We start from the raw sequence: 17,396 nt of genomic DNA, 5'->3' as shown, positions 1-17,396 counted from the left end.
AATCCTCCACCAACTCGGGCCCTGCCTGAGGCATTTGGAATAAACGACTCAATCTGAGACCTACTTTCCCCTCATCTGCAACCCACAGAGCCTTACTCTGGAAAACCTCTTAATCACCGAATGTAAACTTAAATGGGCTTCCCAGGTGGCTCAGTGGTAAAAAATCCCTCTGCAAAACAGGAGTCTCGGGTTCCATCCCTGGGTCGGGAAGATCCCTTGGAGGAGGGCATACCCCACTCCCGTATTCTTGCCCGGAAAAGCCCAAGGACAGAGGAGCCTGGTGGGTTACAGTCCGTGGGGTTGCAAAGTGGAACATGACTGAGCCTGCGCTCATGTGCATACACCTAGAGCAAAATACGCTTTATTTCCCTGGTGGTCCAGTGGCTAAGACTCTGCCCTTCCAATGCAGAGGGTGTGCGTTCGATCCCTGCTTGGAGAACTAAGGTGCAGGGCAGCCAGAAAATAAAATATGCTGTGTACAGTTTAAGCTTTACCTTCCATCTTTTCTGCATTTCACAACAATCTCACTCTGTCCAACAATGCTGGAAGAGTTAGACATCAGTCTGCAGTTTTGTTTCTTTATGTTTTCTTTCTTTTTTTTCTCTTGGGAGGGAGGGAGAAAATGATTAGCCCATATATCTGATCCAAGCAAAAGTGAGGTCAGTTAACATAGTAGGAACACAAATAAATTGATACCGTCTTCAGGTCAGGTTCACCCCTAGAATCTGGGACAAGGTTAGGAAGTATTACTTTAAGGTAACAAGAAATCAGATCTATATATGGCCTGGTTCATCCTGGGAATCCTTGTTGAAATAACCTGATCTAAGACAGTTTGCAAACAAAAGAGTGCCCCTCAGGTCTCAGCAGGGATCAGGCAGACCAATGTATTAAGGATTACAAATTTCTTATAATTTTATAAGTTGTGATTTCATAAAATAAGAGTTAATGTCCAAGGCAAACAGAAAGAGTCTGGAAAATGGATGGGAAAGGAAGATGTTAGAATTTCACAAGCTTTGCCCCAGGAAGAATGCTCTCATTTTTGACAGCTGGTCGGAGTTTTTTAGAAAAGAGTTTCCATAAGTCAGTATTCAAGTTTTAGTATCCTGATCTCCTGGAGTGCTTATTAAAATACATATTGCTGGGCACGAGTCTCAGAATTTCCAGGTCTGAGGCTGGAGTGGGTGGGGCAGGGGCGCATACAAAATTTTGTTTCTGTTTGCCATGAGATGTTGATTCTGCTGTTGAGTGATCACACTGCCCTGCCCATTAGCTCCCAAAGCCACCTCCAATTCCCAGGCTCTGACTTTATAAACATATTAAACAAAAAATACAAAAATGTGATAACATCATGTGGTTTCCTGAGCAGACCAGCCTGGGTGTCAGGCCAGGCACAGCTCTAATATAAATTAAGATGGGGGTACTCTTTCTGCCCCCTTCTGATGCGTCAGAAGCTTTCTCTATCTCCTTTATACTTTAATAAAACTTTATTACACAAAAGCTCTGAGTGATCAAGCCTCGTCTCTGGCCCCAGACTGAATTCTACTCCTCCGGGGGCCAAGAATCCTGGCGTTATGATTCAACAACAACCTTTCATCTTGGGGGCTCGTCCGGGATCCTTCAGGACAGGATGGGAGATAACAATTCCAGCCTCACTCCTTTGAACTGTATCCTGAAAAACTGGGATAGATTTGATCCCCAGGGCTTAAAGAAGACACACCTGGTCTTCCTATATGATACTGCATGGCGAAGGTAAGAATGTAAAGAAAACTTTAAAGAATATTATCAAAAGGTGTGAGATTTGTCAGAAAAATAACCCAAAGACTGGAAAGCTAGCAAAATCTGGATTACAATGAAGTGGGAAGTATCCCGGAGAGGACTGGGAAATTGATTTTACTCATATGCCAAAAGCTAATGGATATTCTTGCTTACAAGTTTGGGTAGATACTTTTACTGGATGGATTGAGGCTTTTCTCTGTCGTAGTGAACAGGCTAAGGAGGTTATAAAGATTCTCTCATCAGTGGAAGGCTTCTCGTGGTGGACATCTCCGCTTCAAGGAAAGGACTTTCTTCAAGTCTGCGGATACCTTCGACAACAATCACATGCGATGCCTCTTCTTCATCTGATGACATCTACCAACCCTAAAATGGACTGGTGCAACACTTTGTACTTTAACTATGGACATAATGTGACTTTTAATTTTGATTTTCACTTGTTTTTGCTGTTTGCTCCCTGCATCTGTAATTGCATAACTGGATTTGTTTCTAGCCGCATGAAAGCTTTTAAGTTACAAATAGTTGCTCAAACTCCTGCTACTGCTGCAACTTTCTCCAACTACTATTTGGGGCCCCTGGATCAGATATCCTCAATATGAGGATTAAGAGAATATGTTGCCTCGCCAGTTTAGGAACAACGCCCCCTCTCAGCTCTGAAGCAGTTATGGAATGAGAACGATGCCCCTTTTTCCTAGGCAACATAATTCTTCTAAAAGAAAAAGGGGGGGAATGAGAGTCATTTCCTAGGCAGGTTGATAAGAAGTCTAGGGGTCCCCAAGGAGAGAGAGATCTGGAATTCTCAAGGAGGAAGAAAGGACAAACTTTTTTTTCTTCTCTACATTCCTTAGGATTATATAACAATAATGTATACTGCCTGAGGACAGTCTCTGGATTAAACCTTCTGGCTAATTCTGTTAGCTTAAAATGTAAATTATGGGAGTAGGTCTGGTGAGGTCTTTACAACCTCCAGACATTCTTTGGATTCATTGGAGAGTATATAACTTCATTGCTAACACTAACAAGGGGGGACTCTTTCTGCCCCCTTCTGATGCCTATGTCAGAAGCTTTCTCTATCTCCTTTAAACTTTAATAAAACTTTATTACACACACACAAAATTAAGATGATGTGTACCCTTCGTTATTAATCTTTCTCTTGTGGATTTGCTCCTTTCTGGAGCAGGTCTCCAGGGCCTGAGTACCTCTGGGTGAGCTGACAACACTGGATTTCCACAGTAGAGGCACAGACCCTGGAGGGACAGGGTGACTCCACTCAGGTGCAGTCAACCATCAGCCTCTAGCACAGTCAACCATCAGCCTCTGCGGCAGAAGGTAGGCTTGTCAGAGGTTGAGGGCCACTCAAACAATACCTAGGGTCATGTAGGGTGAGGGAAGTGTCAAGGTACTCTAATGCTAGTGACTCCACCACCGCATCCTCCACCAGGAGATGGGGCAGAGAATTCCCATGCCCCCCTACCTTTAGATTGGGAAGTGGACACCCCCCTCTAAAGTAGCAAGAGGGGAGGTATTAGCAGAGGGAGACCAGAGGGTAACCAAATCCCCTTGCTCCACGAAGCCCTCCCTTCTTGACAGAGCACTGGGCTCCCTGTTCTGTGAACTCCTGTTAGACCTATTCACTCAGCAGACGTTCGGTGAGAACCTCCGTGCCAAGCCCCCAAGCTCGGAGCTGTGGAATCTGGATACGATTGACACCTTGCTTTCAAAAAGCATCACCTCCTGTTGACTCTACCTCTGTGATCTCGTCCACTGCTCTCTTCCAGCCACAGCTACACCCAATCAGACCTTCATCGGCTCTTGCTGGTCTCACTCAAAAACCTCTCACATATCCCCCGTGCGCCCCTGCCCTCAACAAAAACAAAAGCTCTTATTAGGGTAATCGTCCTAATTCGCAGCTAGATACAAATCACCCTTTTGCTCAAAACTCTCAGCTCCCCATTACTAACTCAGTAAAATCCAAACTCCCTAGTCTGACCCCAACCTCTCTTTCCAACTACGTCCCCCACTACTCCCCTCCTCCCACCCCACCCTAGCTGAGTCAAATGAATTGGTGTTTATTGGTACACACCCCATATCTAGTTTGGTCATATCACTCCTTTTTAGAATGTACTTCAACTTAAAGGTCCAGCTCAGAAGCATCTCTTCCAGCCCAAAGGCATCTCTTATAATGCCATTCCCAATGTCCCACAGCTGAATGTAACTGTTCTCTGAATTCTTAGATTTTAGCTTCACTTAGGACATATCGTTTTCAATCTTTTATTAGATATCCCTGACAACTTGTAAGCCCAAGAACAAAGTCTCAGATTTATTAACCTTTTATCCTTCCCTCCGTAGACTTTGCACATGGAGGAGACTTGGATATTCATGAGTGAACAAAATCTAAGGCTGTGCAAAGGTACAGTACACGAGGGGAACAGATTTCCACCCCAGGGTTCACAGCATCAGTTTACAATAGCCAAGACATGGAAGCAACCTAAGTGCCCATCAACAGATGCATGGAGAAAGAAGATGGGGTACACATATACAACAGGATACTACTCAGTCATTAAAAAAGTGGCATTTTGCCATTTGTGACAACATGGATGGACTTGATGGGTGTTACGCTAAGTGACGTAAGTCAGATACAGAAAGACAGATACTCTATGATATCACTTATATGTGGAATCTTAAAATACAACAAACCAGTGAATGTAACAGAAACTGACTCACGAAGAACAACCTAGTGGTTACCAATAGGGAGAGGGAAGTGGGGAGAAGCAACGTAGGAGTAGGGGATGGAGAGGTACAAACTATTATGCACAAAATAAGCTACAAGGATATATTGTCCAGGGCAGGGAATATCGCCAATATTTTTAATAACTATAAATAATCTTTAAAAATCGTGAATCACCATAGTGTGCACCTATAACTTACATATCAACTATACTTCGTTCTTTTAGTGTTCTTTTTTAAAAAATAACTTTCTCATCTTTTTTATTTTACTGCTACAGTACATGGTATATATTTTTTAGTACTTTATTCATTTGGCCGCCCCAAGTATTAGTTGCGGCATTCAGGATCTTTAATCTTCGTTGCGGCACGTGAACTTAGTTGCAGCATGTGGGATCTAGTTCCCTGACCAGGAATCAAACCCAGGCCCCTTGCTTTCAGAGCATGGAGTCTTAGCCATTAGACCGCCAGGGATATCGTTATACTTCAATTAAAAAAAATTTTTTTAAGGAAACAGATTTTGATAGAATGTACATCACCGACTCGATGGACATGAGTTTGGGTGAACTCCAGGAGTTGGTGATGGACAGGGAGGCCTGGCATGCTGCAATTCATGGGGTCGCAGAGTCGGACACGACTGAGCGACTGAACTGAAATTCAACCAGGGCTAAGATTGTTGTTTTCTACACTGCCTTAACCCAAGTATTTAAAACAGTGCTTCAGTAACAGGTGCTCGACATCTATTTGCCGAACAAAAGAAATGAACAAGGGAAGTTTTCATAGAAGTGGGTCTACAAGCTGAGTCAAAGCGTCAAGTCGCTCAGTCATGTCCTGTGATTCCGTGAGCTATACAGTCCACAGAATTCTCCAGGCCAGAATACTGGAGTAGGGAGCCCTTCCCTTCTCTGGGGGATCTTCTCAACCAAGGGATCGAACCCAGGTCTCAGGTCTCCTGCATTGCAGGTGGGTTCTGTAGCAGCTGAGCCATAAGGGAATGGTATTGAATAGTTGGCTCACAGAGAAGGGCATTCCCAGGAGAGGCAACACATGAGCTGAATGTGGCCACGGGGAAGTGCGGCTTATTGATTAAACGACAGGACTCCCACCGCAGCAGCAGCATAGAGAATTTAGTATGAAAGGTGAAGAAACCCGGAGCAGGTTAGGTGGTCCAAGTCTTGAGTTCTACACTTAAAAGCTTGCCCTAAGGCTTTGAGGAAAGGCCATATCCAATTTATGTTCCAGGACAATAACTCTGATAGCAAAAAGGATGTGATTAGGAATAGGAGATCAATTAGGTTACTGAATGAAAAGCTAGGTGGACGACAATGGGACCTTACGTGCAGGAACGGCAAGAAGATAGTACAGGTTAGTCGCTGGTGTTTGGCATTTCGTTCTTCACTGTGTGTTGACTTCAAGCTAACTTGATCATTCTTGTCCTTCAGGCGGCTGCACCGCCTGTTACCTTCTCATCACCCAACAGAGCAGGCTTTCGATGAAGGACAGCTGAAGCGGGCAAGATTCTTTTATATCTCTGGCAAACAGGGCATTCTGTGAGCAGAGCACGACCCCGAGATCTTGTGACAGGCAGATCCTGGTGCAGTGAGGCTCAGGGTCTGCATTCCTACCCGGCTCCCAGGGAGGCCGACGCTGCCGGCGTGGAGGCCACAGGCAACAAGGACTTAGAACCCAACCCGGGCACGAGCTCCTTAGTCGTGGTCCACAGAAGCAGCAGAGCCTGTGGTCAAGTGTGTGGGCTCTGAGGCAAGATGGCCCGGTTCACAGCCACCTCTGCTTCACATCAACTCTGGGGTCTCTCCTCACATCTCAAGTGGAGAATGGGGTAATGCCCACCATGTAGGGTCTTGTGAGGAGGAAGTTCATTTTGACGTGAAGAACTTAAAAACAGTGGTTAAGTCACTCGGTCCTGTCCAACTCCTTGCAACCCCACTGACTGCAGCACACCAGGCTCCTCTGTCCTCCACTACCTCCTGGAGTTTGCTCAAACTCACATCCACTGAGTCAGCGATGCCCTCCGACCATCTCATTCTTGCCGTCCCCTTCTCCTCCTGCCCTCAGTCTTTCCCAGCATCAGGGTCTTTTCCAATGAAAACACCGGGCTTCCCCTATGGCTCAATGGGTAAAGTACCTGCAATGTGAGAAATACGGGCTGTGGGTTAGGTTAGACCCTGGGTGCCGCTACTACAGTAGCCTGAGGGAGTGATACAATCATTTCCCTTTCTCAAGAACCTGACCTTGCTGGAGAAACAGGACCCTGTCTCCTATTTCGCTTTTCTCCCCATGATGCAAGGCAAAGGCCGGGCACGTTAAAGCACTCCTGGGATGGGATAAGGGAGTGTCTCTAATGTAAAAGGTCATGGGGAGGAGGCTGGAGAAGGGATTCAGGAGGTGCTCCAGAGGTTTCCTGCACATGGTGAAGCTGAGCACCTCTCAGGGCCTCATCCTATGACAACCTCCCTCTCCACTGTGTCTCTACACCAAGATTACCCCTTACCTTACAGAGACCAAGCTCGTTTCTATTTAATCTCCACATCCCTCTCGCTCACCTCATGGGCAACCATAAAGCCTGTATAGAACTTTTCAGTTGTGTGTTCTTAAAAAATGATTTGATCCCATGGACAGAGGAGCCTGGCGGGCTACAGCCCATGCGGTTGCCAAGAGTCGGACCCGACTGAGCAACACACACACACATACACGCACATTTTTCATTTACTGAAATAGTACTGTTACAGATCTCATTCAATTTCTTACATTCCCCATCAGCACCAAGTACTTAAGATGGACCCACACGGCTACGTGGACACCTAAGCCAACATTCCTGTCTCTCCACGACTCCTCGTGTGCCACGGCGTTTCATCTTCCCTCCCTATCGGCCACCTCCCACGACTCAGACACTCGGCCTGTCTGCAGCCCTCGACCACCACGGATACTGCTGAGTATCCCCCGCGTGCCCTCCTCTCTGCTGCCCGGGTTTAAGGAAGGTGCAGGCCAGGCTGCACCACTAGGCCTTCACCCTGGCCCTGGGAGGGAATTCTCGACAAACGGAGAAAGACATCAAACAGGAGCGCTTTTTTTTTTTTTTTTTTGCCAGTAGCAAGTTTTATTCTAGGCCAACTGCAAATCATCAAAGGGGACACTCACACAGGACCCAGGAGCCTGCTCCCACCTCCCCCACACAACAGGGGGCGGGCATCCAACAGCCCTGAGGGACACGGTGCTTGTTCTCCATCTTTTCAGGAAGTCAGGCCCAGAACAAGTGTGGAGTGTGTGAGCTGAACAACCTCAACAAACAACTGGTGTAACTGGGGCCAACTCAAGGGACCACTGCGTGGGAACAGGCTGAACCACCGAAGTGAAAACGCAGCTCTCCACCCTGGAAGGCTGTGGAACCATAGCAGGGACGGACTGGAAGGGCAGGGAGGAGCCGCCCTCGCAGGAGCAGCCATACCCCAGCTCCTTTCCTGGACCCTTCATGCCCAGCAGGGGCTCTGGGGGCTCCGGGGGCTCCCTCACTACGCTGTCCCTTGTGGTTGATTAGGCCCCCTGGAGAGCCCAGGACCCCCACGACAGGGTGCTTAGCACTGCGTGCTGGCCTCTGACTTGACTGAATGTGAGTGGGCTGAGCAAGCCTGTGAGTGACTCCCTCCTGGAGGGCAAGCCAGGTCCCTGTTAGGAACAACTTCTACGACTCTGAACATTTAAACAGCACCGGGCTTTCTTCATAAACTAAAATCTAAATCCCTCCCCCCCGCCAAAAAAAAGGTTCTTCAGAGCAGGGTAAGCAGTTCCCTTTAATTACCTCCTCTACTTGTCAGGAATCAGACCACGGAAGAGGAGGACCCATAGGGCTGTGCTCCCACACGCCTGCTCACTCCTCTGGTCCGACTCAATCCCTGGGAAGACCCAGAGGCTGGGAGAGGTCACCAGCCCGGCAGGGTCAGACAGCCACCCCCAGCCTGAGACTTTTGGCTCCAACGGGAAAACCAGAGACGGCAGGAGAGGCCTGGCCCAGGCTTCCCACCTCCCCTGGATTTCAGGACAGCCTCTGGGCTCAGCCAGGTGCCTGGTCATGAAAGCAAACCAAAGACAGCCCCCTCAGGAAGAAGTCAGTGCCCAACCCTGCAGTGTCTTTTGGGGGATGGTGCCAGCTCCCCCCACCCCCCCTCCACTGGGTGAGGGGCTGGCACCCCTAGAGCAGGCCGCTGGGCCTGGCGGGCTGCAGGGCTGGCCCGCCCCGCTCCCGCTGGTGGATCTTCTGGTGCTGCAGGAGGTGCTGCTTCTGCACAAAGCTCTTCTCGCACTCGGGGCAGCTGTAGGGCCGCTCGCCTGTGTGGATACGCTGGTGCCGCACCAGGTCCGATGGGTGGCTGAAGTTCTTGCCGCAGTAACCGCAGAGGAGGGAGCCCCGGCTCCTCTTCCAGGGGATGTGGCCGGGCAGGGCGACCAGGCTGTTGGGTGAGAACCGCTCCTGGGCCGGGCGGCCGGCCCGGGAGGCGGCCTGCAGGTGGCAGCGCTGGTGGGTCAGCAGGCTCATCCGGCAGCGGAAGCTCCTCGCGCACGCATCGCACTGGAGCGGCTGCGCCTTCCGGGCCGGCGGTTTAAGCTGGGGCCGGGGCCGGGGGCTCGCCTCTGGCTCCGAGGGCGTCTGCGGGTATGGGGCCTCGCACTCGGGACATCCGCAGGGCCCAGTGCTGTCCCTTCTCAGCTGCAGGCCTTGCCCACACTCCCGACCCGGCTGCAGCTGCTTGTGACACTTGCGCTTCGGGGTGCAGCCCAGAGTTCTGCCACTGCCAGGGTCTCTCCCGCCCTCGGTGGGCTCCTGCAGACGAGTGTCCCCGGGACCTGATTCCAAGAGGATGGAACTGCCCTGCCCATCCCAGAACTCAGCCTGCTCCGGGCTCAGGAGACCCTGCTCATCGGCAAAGCCCAAGCACCTTCCAGGAAGGTCCGTGGAGCTGTCCTGCGTGTACCGTGTCTCCTGCTTGGCCACGACCTCCTCCACTGCCGAGAGAAAGGAGAGCCACAAAAAAGCACAGTCTAGGTTGTCTCAGAGCTAAACGCGCCTCAGCCAACTTCAGAAGGGCTCAAATCAGAGTACCCCAGGACCAAGGGAACCGGAACAGTCTGAAAGAGGAGACTGAGCGGTGCAAGGCCTGAAAAACTAGACCTGTGCTAAGGGAGAGACGTGCTGGCTGGACTCTGAACACGGTGTGCTTACAGGACCCTGTTATATTCTCCAAGCTTGTCCACAGATCTGCTTTCAACCTCTGTAGAAAATGGCTAGGTAAACACAGGTATAAGCTACTTTAAGTGTTAAAGAGTGTTAAAATAATAAACGTGAATAATAAAACAAACACACACCTAAACCTGTAGCTTAGAAATCTACATATCCAGCTCCGTTCTTCCTGCCAAGTCTCCCCAGATGACCTGGTTCCCGGTGGCTTCTCCTGCCTCTTACCCAGCGAACCTCACTCCTGCAGATCTGACCCACCCTGCTCTTAGTCTCCGCTGGGTTCTGACTCAGGTCTATTAGGCACTCTACCCTGTACGGCACACGGAAAGGCGAGGCGGCCGCGAGTCTTAAGGACTCCCCGCAGTAGTGAAGGAGGTAAGAGCCACGTTTAAGAGGTGACTTGACGACAACCATAAAGGAGTTTGGAACAAACGCCGGACAAGGTGACTGCCGATCAGCATGGGGCAGTGTGGTGGTGGCAAAGCTCACAAGAGGCTGCCGGGGACGGGACAGGGCTGGAATATTCTGGAGCCACTCACCTGGGTGGACACCACGAGAGTCTTCCTCCTCCAAGTCACCCGGCATCTCTGCACCCAACTCCATTTCTCCTTCGGGCTGGCCAAGCACCTCTGGGTTGGAAAGGGCACAGTGTGAGCCCAGAAGACAGGACTGGTCATTTGCCAGTGAACAAGGTGACTGAGGTCAAGGAGCTGATGGTAAAACTTCAGAAGATTCACCGTCACTTTCCCCGAGCAGTTTTGGACAATTCAGAAAGTCACGGCCAATTCGAAGGAGCCACTCGGCTAATGGCTGCCTTCATGCTCCTTCTCAGGTGCTGGGGGCCAGGCCCCAGAGCTCCCTGCTTTCCTCCCCACACCACCCCCACCTCCCACGGTCGGGGGCTCCTTTCCGGGGCTCTAACTTCATCTGGGCCACAACCCTGCAAGGCAAGGTCAGGACTGCTGTCCCCACTGGGACAGACAAGGCAACAGCCACCAGCACCGGTGACCCAGCCAAGGTCACAGACTCCTCTCTTCCCTCTCCCTCCCTCCGCTCCGGTCACAGCAGCCTTCTGGACAAGCCTCCACGGACCTCGGTTCTAAAGGAGTTTAGAACCAAACAAAATGCGTTTATTATTTTACCTGTAAAGATGAACATCTATCAAGCAGCACTTCTAATCAACACAGCATGAACTTTGAAACCACAGGACTGGCTGTAATTTCAGATAAATGCCAAGAAACATTGGTGAGTCCCTGCTGCCTGCCCATCCCACGTAACAAAGGATTTCTTGTCAAGCCGTCCTAAGTATTAAAAACAGCTTGAGGTATCCTAGCTGTGTTACACTCTAACACATACGATAACATCTTATCTATTAGTATAAACACTATCAAGAACTGACTACATGAATACAAAACCTTCCCAAGAGTCTTCCTAAACCGAGGGCCTGGAGATTCCCATTACTCAACCCAGCGGAGGCCAACAGAGGACCCACAGCCACAAGAATCCCAGGTGTAGCCTGGGTCACAAACGCCTCGGTCAGGAATTGCAGGATGTCTGAGGGCGAGGTCTGGGGAGGAAACCGCTACCTACTCAGAGAGACCAGAGTCTCATAGTTGCTGTTCATCACGTTGGCGTAGAGCTCCTTCTGCCAGTCCTCCAGGTTCTCCCACTCCTGCTCCGAAAAGCAGACACCGTCATTTTCAAGTGACCTGGACACCTGGAGTCACAAATGTCACACAGTGAGGGCCTCCGATCAAAGATACAAAGGAAAAGCCTGCCCCTGAGAACTGGGCTTACCTTGGGAACTTCCCCGTTGCTGCCCGGGGGCAGCCGCAGGACCCAGAAGTTCCTGTTCCTCAGCAGGTTCTCCACGTTCTCCAGCCGCCTCTGCAGCAGCCCGTACTCCTGCAGCAGGGTCCCCAGCACGGCCCACTTGCCCTCCAGCTGGTTCCCGAGCTCCACGGCCGTCTTCTCGCAGTCGGCCAGCTTCTTCTCGGCTGTCCCCGTCCGACCCTCCAGAGTCAGCAGGCGGGCGGCCTGGGACTCCACCTTCTTCTCCACGGCCTGGATGGCGGCCACCACGGTCCAGAGCGAGATCTCTGTGGTCTCCAGGTAGGGGCTTTTCTCCAGTGCTTGCGGGGGTGGCGTGGAGGAAGTCAGAGGGCTGGAGCGGTGCTTCCTCCTGTGCTGAAGAACCGGGTGCAGGGTCAGGCGGTCAGCGTCTCTTCCAAACAACAGGTTAGAAACACACAAGCGGTCCAGGAACGCTACGGCACCCAGGTTTTACTTTTTTTTAGTTTAGAAAGCACGTGCCTTTATATTCTGACACTTCAAATTACACGTATATGCCGCAACAAGAAAAACCAACATGCGTGTAAAATATCGCCGTCCAGAAAGAGGCTGTTGGGGTCTTGGCAGGGTTCCTACAAGGTTCCCCCCGCCCCCCATCTTCTAACTTATTTTCTTCTTCAACAAAACTGCCATCACGTTGTAAGTGTTCTGTTGCCTGTTTCACAGGTAGCCTCTTCAGTACGCCTTTCCAGTGTCAGTATTCATGTCTTTAAGCCGATTTTTTTCTATTTGATATTATAGAGTCTGTGTGATACTCTGCTATGATAAATAATGTGATTTTCATCCACTCTCACCTCCACATTCCTGCCAGACTTCACAGTGGATCACGTCAGCCCTGCAGGTGGCTCCCCACAATCAAGACAAAATTCCTTAGCAGGACCTACGAGACTCACCACACCCACCTTTGCACCTTACCAACCAGGAGAGTGAAAACTGAGTCCTTCCTTCGGAAACATCTACTTAAATGACCGGACTGAGTCCTCTAGCACTGTCCCGAGGCTTCATGTTTTTAGGGTCTGTCCCTGACAGCGGCTGAAGCTCAGAGCTAATAAAACCAGCACCTGGGAAGTGTTCCGAGCTGTCCTCTTGCCCACACTATGTTCATGGCAGTCTTAAATCCCAAAGCTTCATATTCTATTATAAGGCACACACTTTATTCAAGGCTGCTTCTCTAACTATAATGAGGACATGGAGAACAAGACATTGGAAGGAAATATCTTTAGAAGAACTGCCAGGGCCTGAGCTTATGGTCTAGAGAAAGAGGTGATGAGATGAGGCCAACCAATGGCACAGAACTGAACACTTAAGTTTGGCCGTGACCTACTCCAGGTAACCAACTCAGTTCATTACTGAGCTATTTAAGCCAAAGTCTTAAATATTCCCCTTAAAAAAACATGTAAAGAAGTTTAATGTAAACGAAAAATACAAATCAAACCAAAAAATTCGATTACTGGATAAATTCATTTCCCCACACATTCTGTTCTTAAGTCTCTAGTTTTTCGGCACCTCTTTCCCTTCTGTGGCCCAGCACTGTGTTACTTGCTAGCACTGTTTTCCAAACAGGAAGGTGGGTTGGGATCTGAGCAGAGAATAACATCCCTCCTCTCCCATGTCCTCAAAGGCTAAGAAGAGCAGGCAAACCAAGCTTCCTCTCTTCTTTTGCTTTAAATTATCATGACAGAAACAATTTGAATGTCCATCAACTGGTGAACGGATAAACAAGCCAATGGTGGGCCATTCGTTCGTTATGGGTTGAATTGTGTCTCCCCAAAAGGACAGGAGGAAGGCCTAACCCCGCACCTCACAATGTGATCTGCCTTGGAGATAGTCTCACCGCCTATCAAGTTAAAATGAGGTCAGGAGGGTGGGCTCTAATCCAGAGTGACTGGCGCCCTAAGAATGGGGGAGAAATGAGGGAAGGCACACAGGAGCAGGCGAACGCGCGGCTCTGGAGGCAGAGGAGTTACGCTGCCACCAGTCAAGGGGGCACCACCAGAAGCCAGGGGAGAGCAGGGCCACCAGAAGCCAGGGGAGAGCAGGGGTCAGACGCTGCCCCATGGCCCTCGCAGAGAGCCAACTCTGCAGGCCCCTGGATTGCAGACTTCTAGCCTCCAGAGCTGAGAGACAATCAATTTGTTGGTTAGGCCACCTAGCTGGCTGGCCTTTGTTACAGCAGGCCTAGGAAAGATACACCTTATATCAGAGTGGTTCGTTGTTAGTCACTCAGTGTGTCTGATTCTTTGCGACCCCACGGACTGTAGCCTACCAGGCTTCTCTGTCCATAGCATTCTCCAAGCAAGAATACTGGAGTAGGTTGCCATTTCCTTCTCCAATGCATGAAAGTGAAAAGTGAAAGTGAAAAAGGAACAAATTACTGATACCTGTAACAACATGGATGAATCTCAAAATCACAAATGTGAACGAAACCAGACACAAAATGCTACATACTGCATTCATTTACAGGAGAAGGCAAAACTATAGACACAAAAGAGACCAGCAGTTGCCAGGGGCTGCGACTGCTGCTGCTGCTGCTGCTAAGTCACTTCAGTCGTGTCCAGCTCTGTGCGACCGCAGAAACAGCAGCCCACCAGGCTCCCCCGTCCCTGGGATTCTCCAGGCAAGAACACTGGAGTGGGTTGCCATTTCCTTCTCCAATGCATGAAAGTGAAAAGTGAAAGTGAAGACGCTCAGTCGTGTCCGACTCTTCGTGACCCCATGGACTGCAGCCTAGCAGGCTCCTCCACCCATGGGATTCTCCAGGCAAGAGTACTGGAGTGGAGGAAATTAATTTCTTAGGGGGTACTTTTGGGGATGATGACAATATCCTACAACTTGGTAATATGATGGCTAGACATTTTTCAAAACTCATTGAACTATAGTTATGCTTAAGGAGTGAATTTTACTGTATGTAAATTATGTCTCAGTAAATAGGATGCAGAGTATTAAGGAAGGAGAAAATGATAGCTATCATAAAAGATACCATAAACAGAGTCTAGAAACAAACAGGAAGAGAATATTTGTAAACAGGATATGAATCGGGAAGAAAAGATAAATAACCCAAACATAAAACTGCAGACTATAAATAATTTGCAAAAGTGGAAATGTAGGCGGTCAGTAAGCAAATGAAAAGACAACCATATTAGTGGTCAGGAACGCAGATACAACCAAGTGAAATCACTTTTCATCGACCTGGCTGAAAACTATGAAAGAGAAGGGAAAGGGAACAACGAGAGCTGACTATGAAGTGGTAAATCTGGTACCTTCGTAACATTCCTGGAACAAACTTTGAGGGAAGAAAATATCCAAAAGGTCCTTAAAAACCCTCTCACCTAGTGATACCACTAAAGGACTCTTTAAAAATAAACATTATTATTCAGCGACATACATATGAAGATGACTGATCACTGGCAACATTCTTTGGAAGAGCCAAAACCTGGAAATAACCTTGATGTCTTTTTTTTTGTCTGCACCAAGTGGCTTACAGGATAGTTCCCTGACCAGGGATTGAACCTGGGCCACAGTAGTGACCAGCTCCCCACGTGGCTCAGTGGGTAAAGAATCCACCTGTCAGTGCAGGAGACGCAAGAAACGCGGGTTCGATCTCTGGGTCAGAAAGATCCCTTGAAAGGGGAACTGGCAACTCATTCAAGTATTCTTGCCTGGAGAATTCCATGAACAGAGAAGCCTGGCAGGCTACAGTCCACAGAGTCGCAGAGTCCAGACACGACGGAAGTGACGAGGGACACGGTGACGGTGCCAAGTCCTAACCACTGAACCGCAAGGGACTCCCTCTAGATGTCTATTAAGAAGAGGATGGTTACATAAACTGGCACAAAGATGGTGTTACACCACTGTTAGAAAGAATGAGTGCTACTGTGGCCCAGGTTCGATCCCTGGTCGGGGAACTATCCTGGAAGCCACTTGGTGCAGACAAAAAAAAAAGACATCAAGACTACTTCCAGGTTTTGGCTCTTCCAAAGAATGTTGCCAGTGATCAGTCATCTTCGTATGTATGTCGCTGAATAATAATGTTTATTTTTAAAGAGTCCTTTAGTGGTATCACTAGGTGAGAGGGTTTTTAAGGACCTTTTGGATATTTTCTTCCCTCAAAGTTTGTTCCAGGAATGTTACGAAGGTACCAGATTTACCACTTCATAGTCAGCTCTCGTTGTTCTTCCCTTTCCCTCTCTTTCATATTTCTCATATTACGTGTATGATCTGGAAGACTGCTCATCATACACTGATGGGATAAAAGCCGACTCTGAGGGAAATACATTTATTATGACTTCATTTTCCTAAAGAAGAGACAAGATAAGTGTATATGTTTGTTTTAGCACACAGGAAGGTGTGGGAAGATATTCACTAAACTATACTAACACAAGTCAGCCTCAGGATGAGAGAGAGAGGGATTTTAATCTTTGATTATAAACTATTGCTTCTTTGACTTTTTCACTAAACACATACTTCTCTATAATTTTTTCCTTAGATTTCATACATAAGAATACTCCTGAAGGCAAAGAGAAATCTTTAAAAAAGGACACTTACACGCACCATATTTCTGGATTTTCTGGGACAGTCCTGCTTGCAAATTGTATCTTGCTGTCAGATCATGTATCATACACCGGGCCTACAGCTATGGTCTGAAACCCACAGTCACTACCCATGAGACACAGCCCCTGCTCTTAGGAAACCTACACGCTGCTTGAGTAAAACACTAAGCAATACTCTAAAGTGATGCCTGACACAGCTGGCCTAGACGATATTTAAGGCTGCTTCTAGCACTGAGACAGGCGACTGAACAGATAAAAAAACATTTACCTGATACAGAAAATATATAAAGTAGTGACAACAAATCTCTGTGTAACCAGCATTCAGGTAAAAAAGCTATTTAATTAAACACATATGTGTACACACACACTGAGAATACCTTGGCGATACCGTGGGTTCAGTTCCAAACCACCACAATAAAGCAGGAATGACAAGTCAAATGAATTTTCTGACTTTCTAGTACACATGAAAAGGTCTGTTTACACTATTCTCTAATCTAATGTAATAGTGTTATGTCTAAAAAACAGTATATACCTTAATTAAACAGTAGGTTATTGATAAAAAATGCTAACCACCATCCGAGCCTCCAGGAAGCTGGAATCTTTCTGCAGTGTTACCATCAAAGATCACTGATCACCGTAACAAATATAATAACAATGGAAAAGTTCAAAATATTTTGAGAATCACCAAAACGTGACACAGAGATAGGAGGTGAGCAAATATGTTGGAAAACTGGCAGATGGCAGACTTGCTTGACAGAGAGTTGCCAGGAATTTCAACTGCTAAGAAACACCGTCAAGTGCAGTAAAGCAAAGCACAACACAGCAGGGTACGCGTGCGTGTGTGTGATCTGTATATCAACTCTACAGTCCTTTGTGCAACTCTCTGAAGTAACTACTATCCCAAATTTGTTTTTTCACTATTAAATGCCCTTTTTCATTTTTTTTTTAACCACGTCTGCCCTTTTTCATTTTTTTTTACCACACTTGTTTCCAAAAAACATATTCTTCTAATTTTTCATGTTTTAGAATTTTACATAAACAAGTTACTCTTCTACAACTCCAGGAACAACTTGGTATTGCAGGTGGCTTTGACTCCTTTTCACTGCTGTACAATATTCTACCATGTAACTACACTACAATTTACTTTTCCATTCCACTATGATGTTTCCTCATCTTTGTCATTACAAACAGTACCATGATGAATAGAACTGTACCTGGCTTCTAGTGGATATGGGCAAGTTTCCCAA

At 48.1% G+C, this 17,396-nt stretch overlaps 1 protein-coding gene and 1 long non-coding RNA gene across 5 annotated transcripts in view; one reads left to right on the top strand and one right to left on the bottom strand.

Moving 5' to 3' along the window:
• Positions 1–7,583: 7,583 nt before the first annotated feature.
• Positions 7,584–17,396, bottom strand: part of LOC120877895 (zinc finger protein 212-like) — a 53,083-nt gene continuing 43,270 nt past the window's right edge. The window contains exons 2-5 of one of the 4 annotated variants that reach the window (XM_040260361.1): positions 11,546–11,935; positions 11,339–11,465; positions 10,288–10,377; positions 7,584–9,516 (exon numbers count right to left, since the gene is read on the bottom strand). In XM_040260361.1, coding sequence (XP_040116295.1) covers positions 8,705–9,516; positions 10,288–10,377; positions 11,339–11,465; positions 11,546–11,935 — 1,419 coding nt within the window. In that variant the 3' untranslated portion in view covers positions 7,584–8,704. Of the gene's footprint in view, positions 10,378–11,338; positions 11,466–11,545; positions 11,936–17,396 lie in introns of all 4 variants that reach the window. The other 3 variants (XM_040260359.1, XM_040260360.1, XM_040260362.1) reach the window with 3 other exon arrangements.
• LOC120877942 lies at positions 11,792–12,682 on the top strand. Its single transcript, XR_005724426.1, has 2 exons — positions 11,792–11,860; positions 12,341–12,682. It is a non-coding gene; the product is annotated as an uncharacterized LOC120877942 (long non-coding RNA).

The sequence above is a fragment of the Oryx dammah genome, unplaced genomic scaffold, assembly GCF_014754425.2.
Source record: "Oryx dammah isolate SB20612 unplaced genomic scaffold, SCBI_Odam_1.1 HiC_scaffold_18, whole genome shotgun sequence".
Classification (NCBI taxonomy): Eukaryota; Metazoa; Chordata; class Mammalia; order Artiodactyla; family Bovidae; genus Oryx; species Oryx dammah.
Note: the sequence above shows the minus strand (reverse complement) of the source record. Positions and strands in the feature narration are given on the sequence as shown.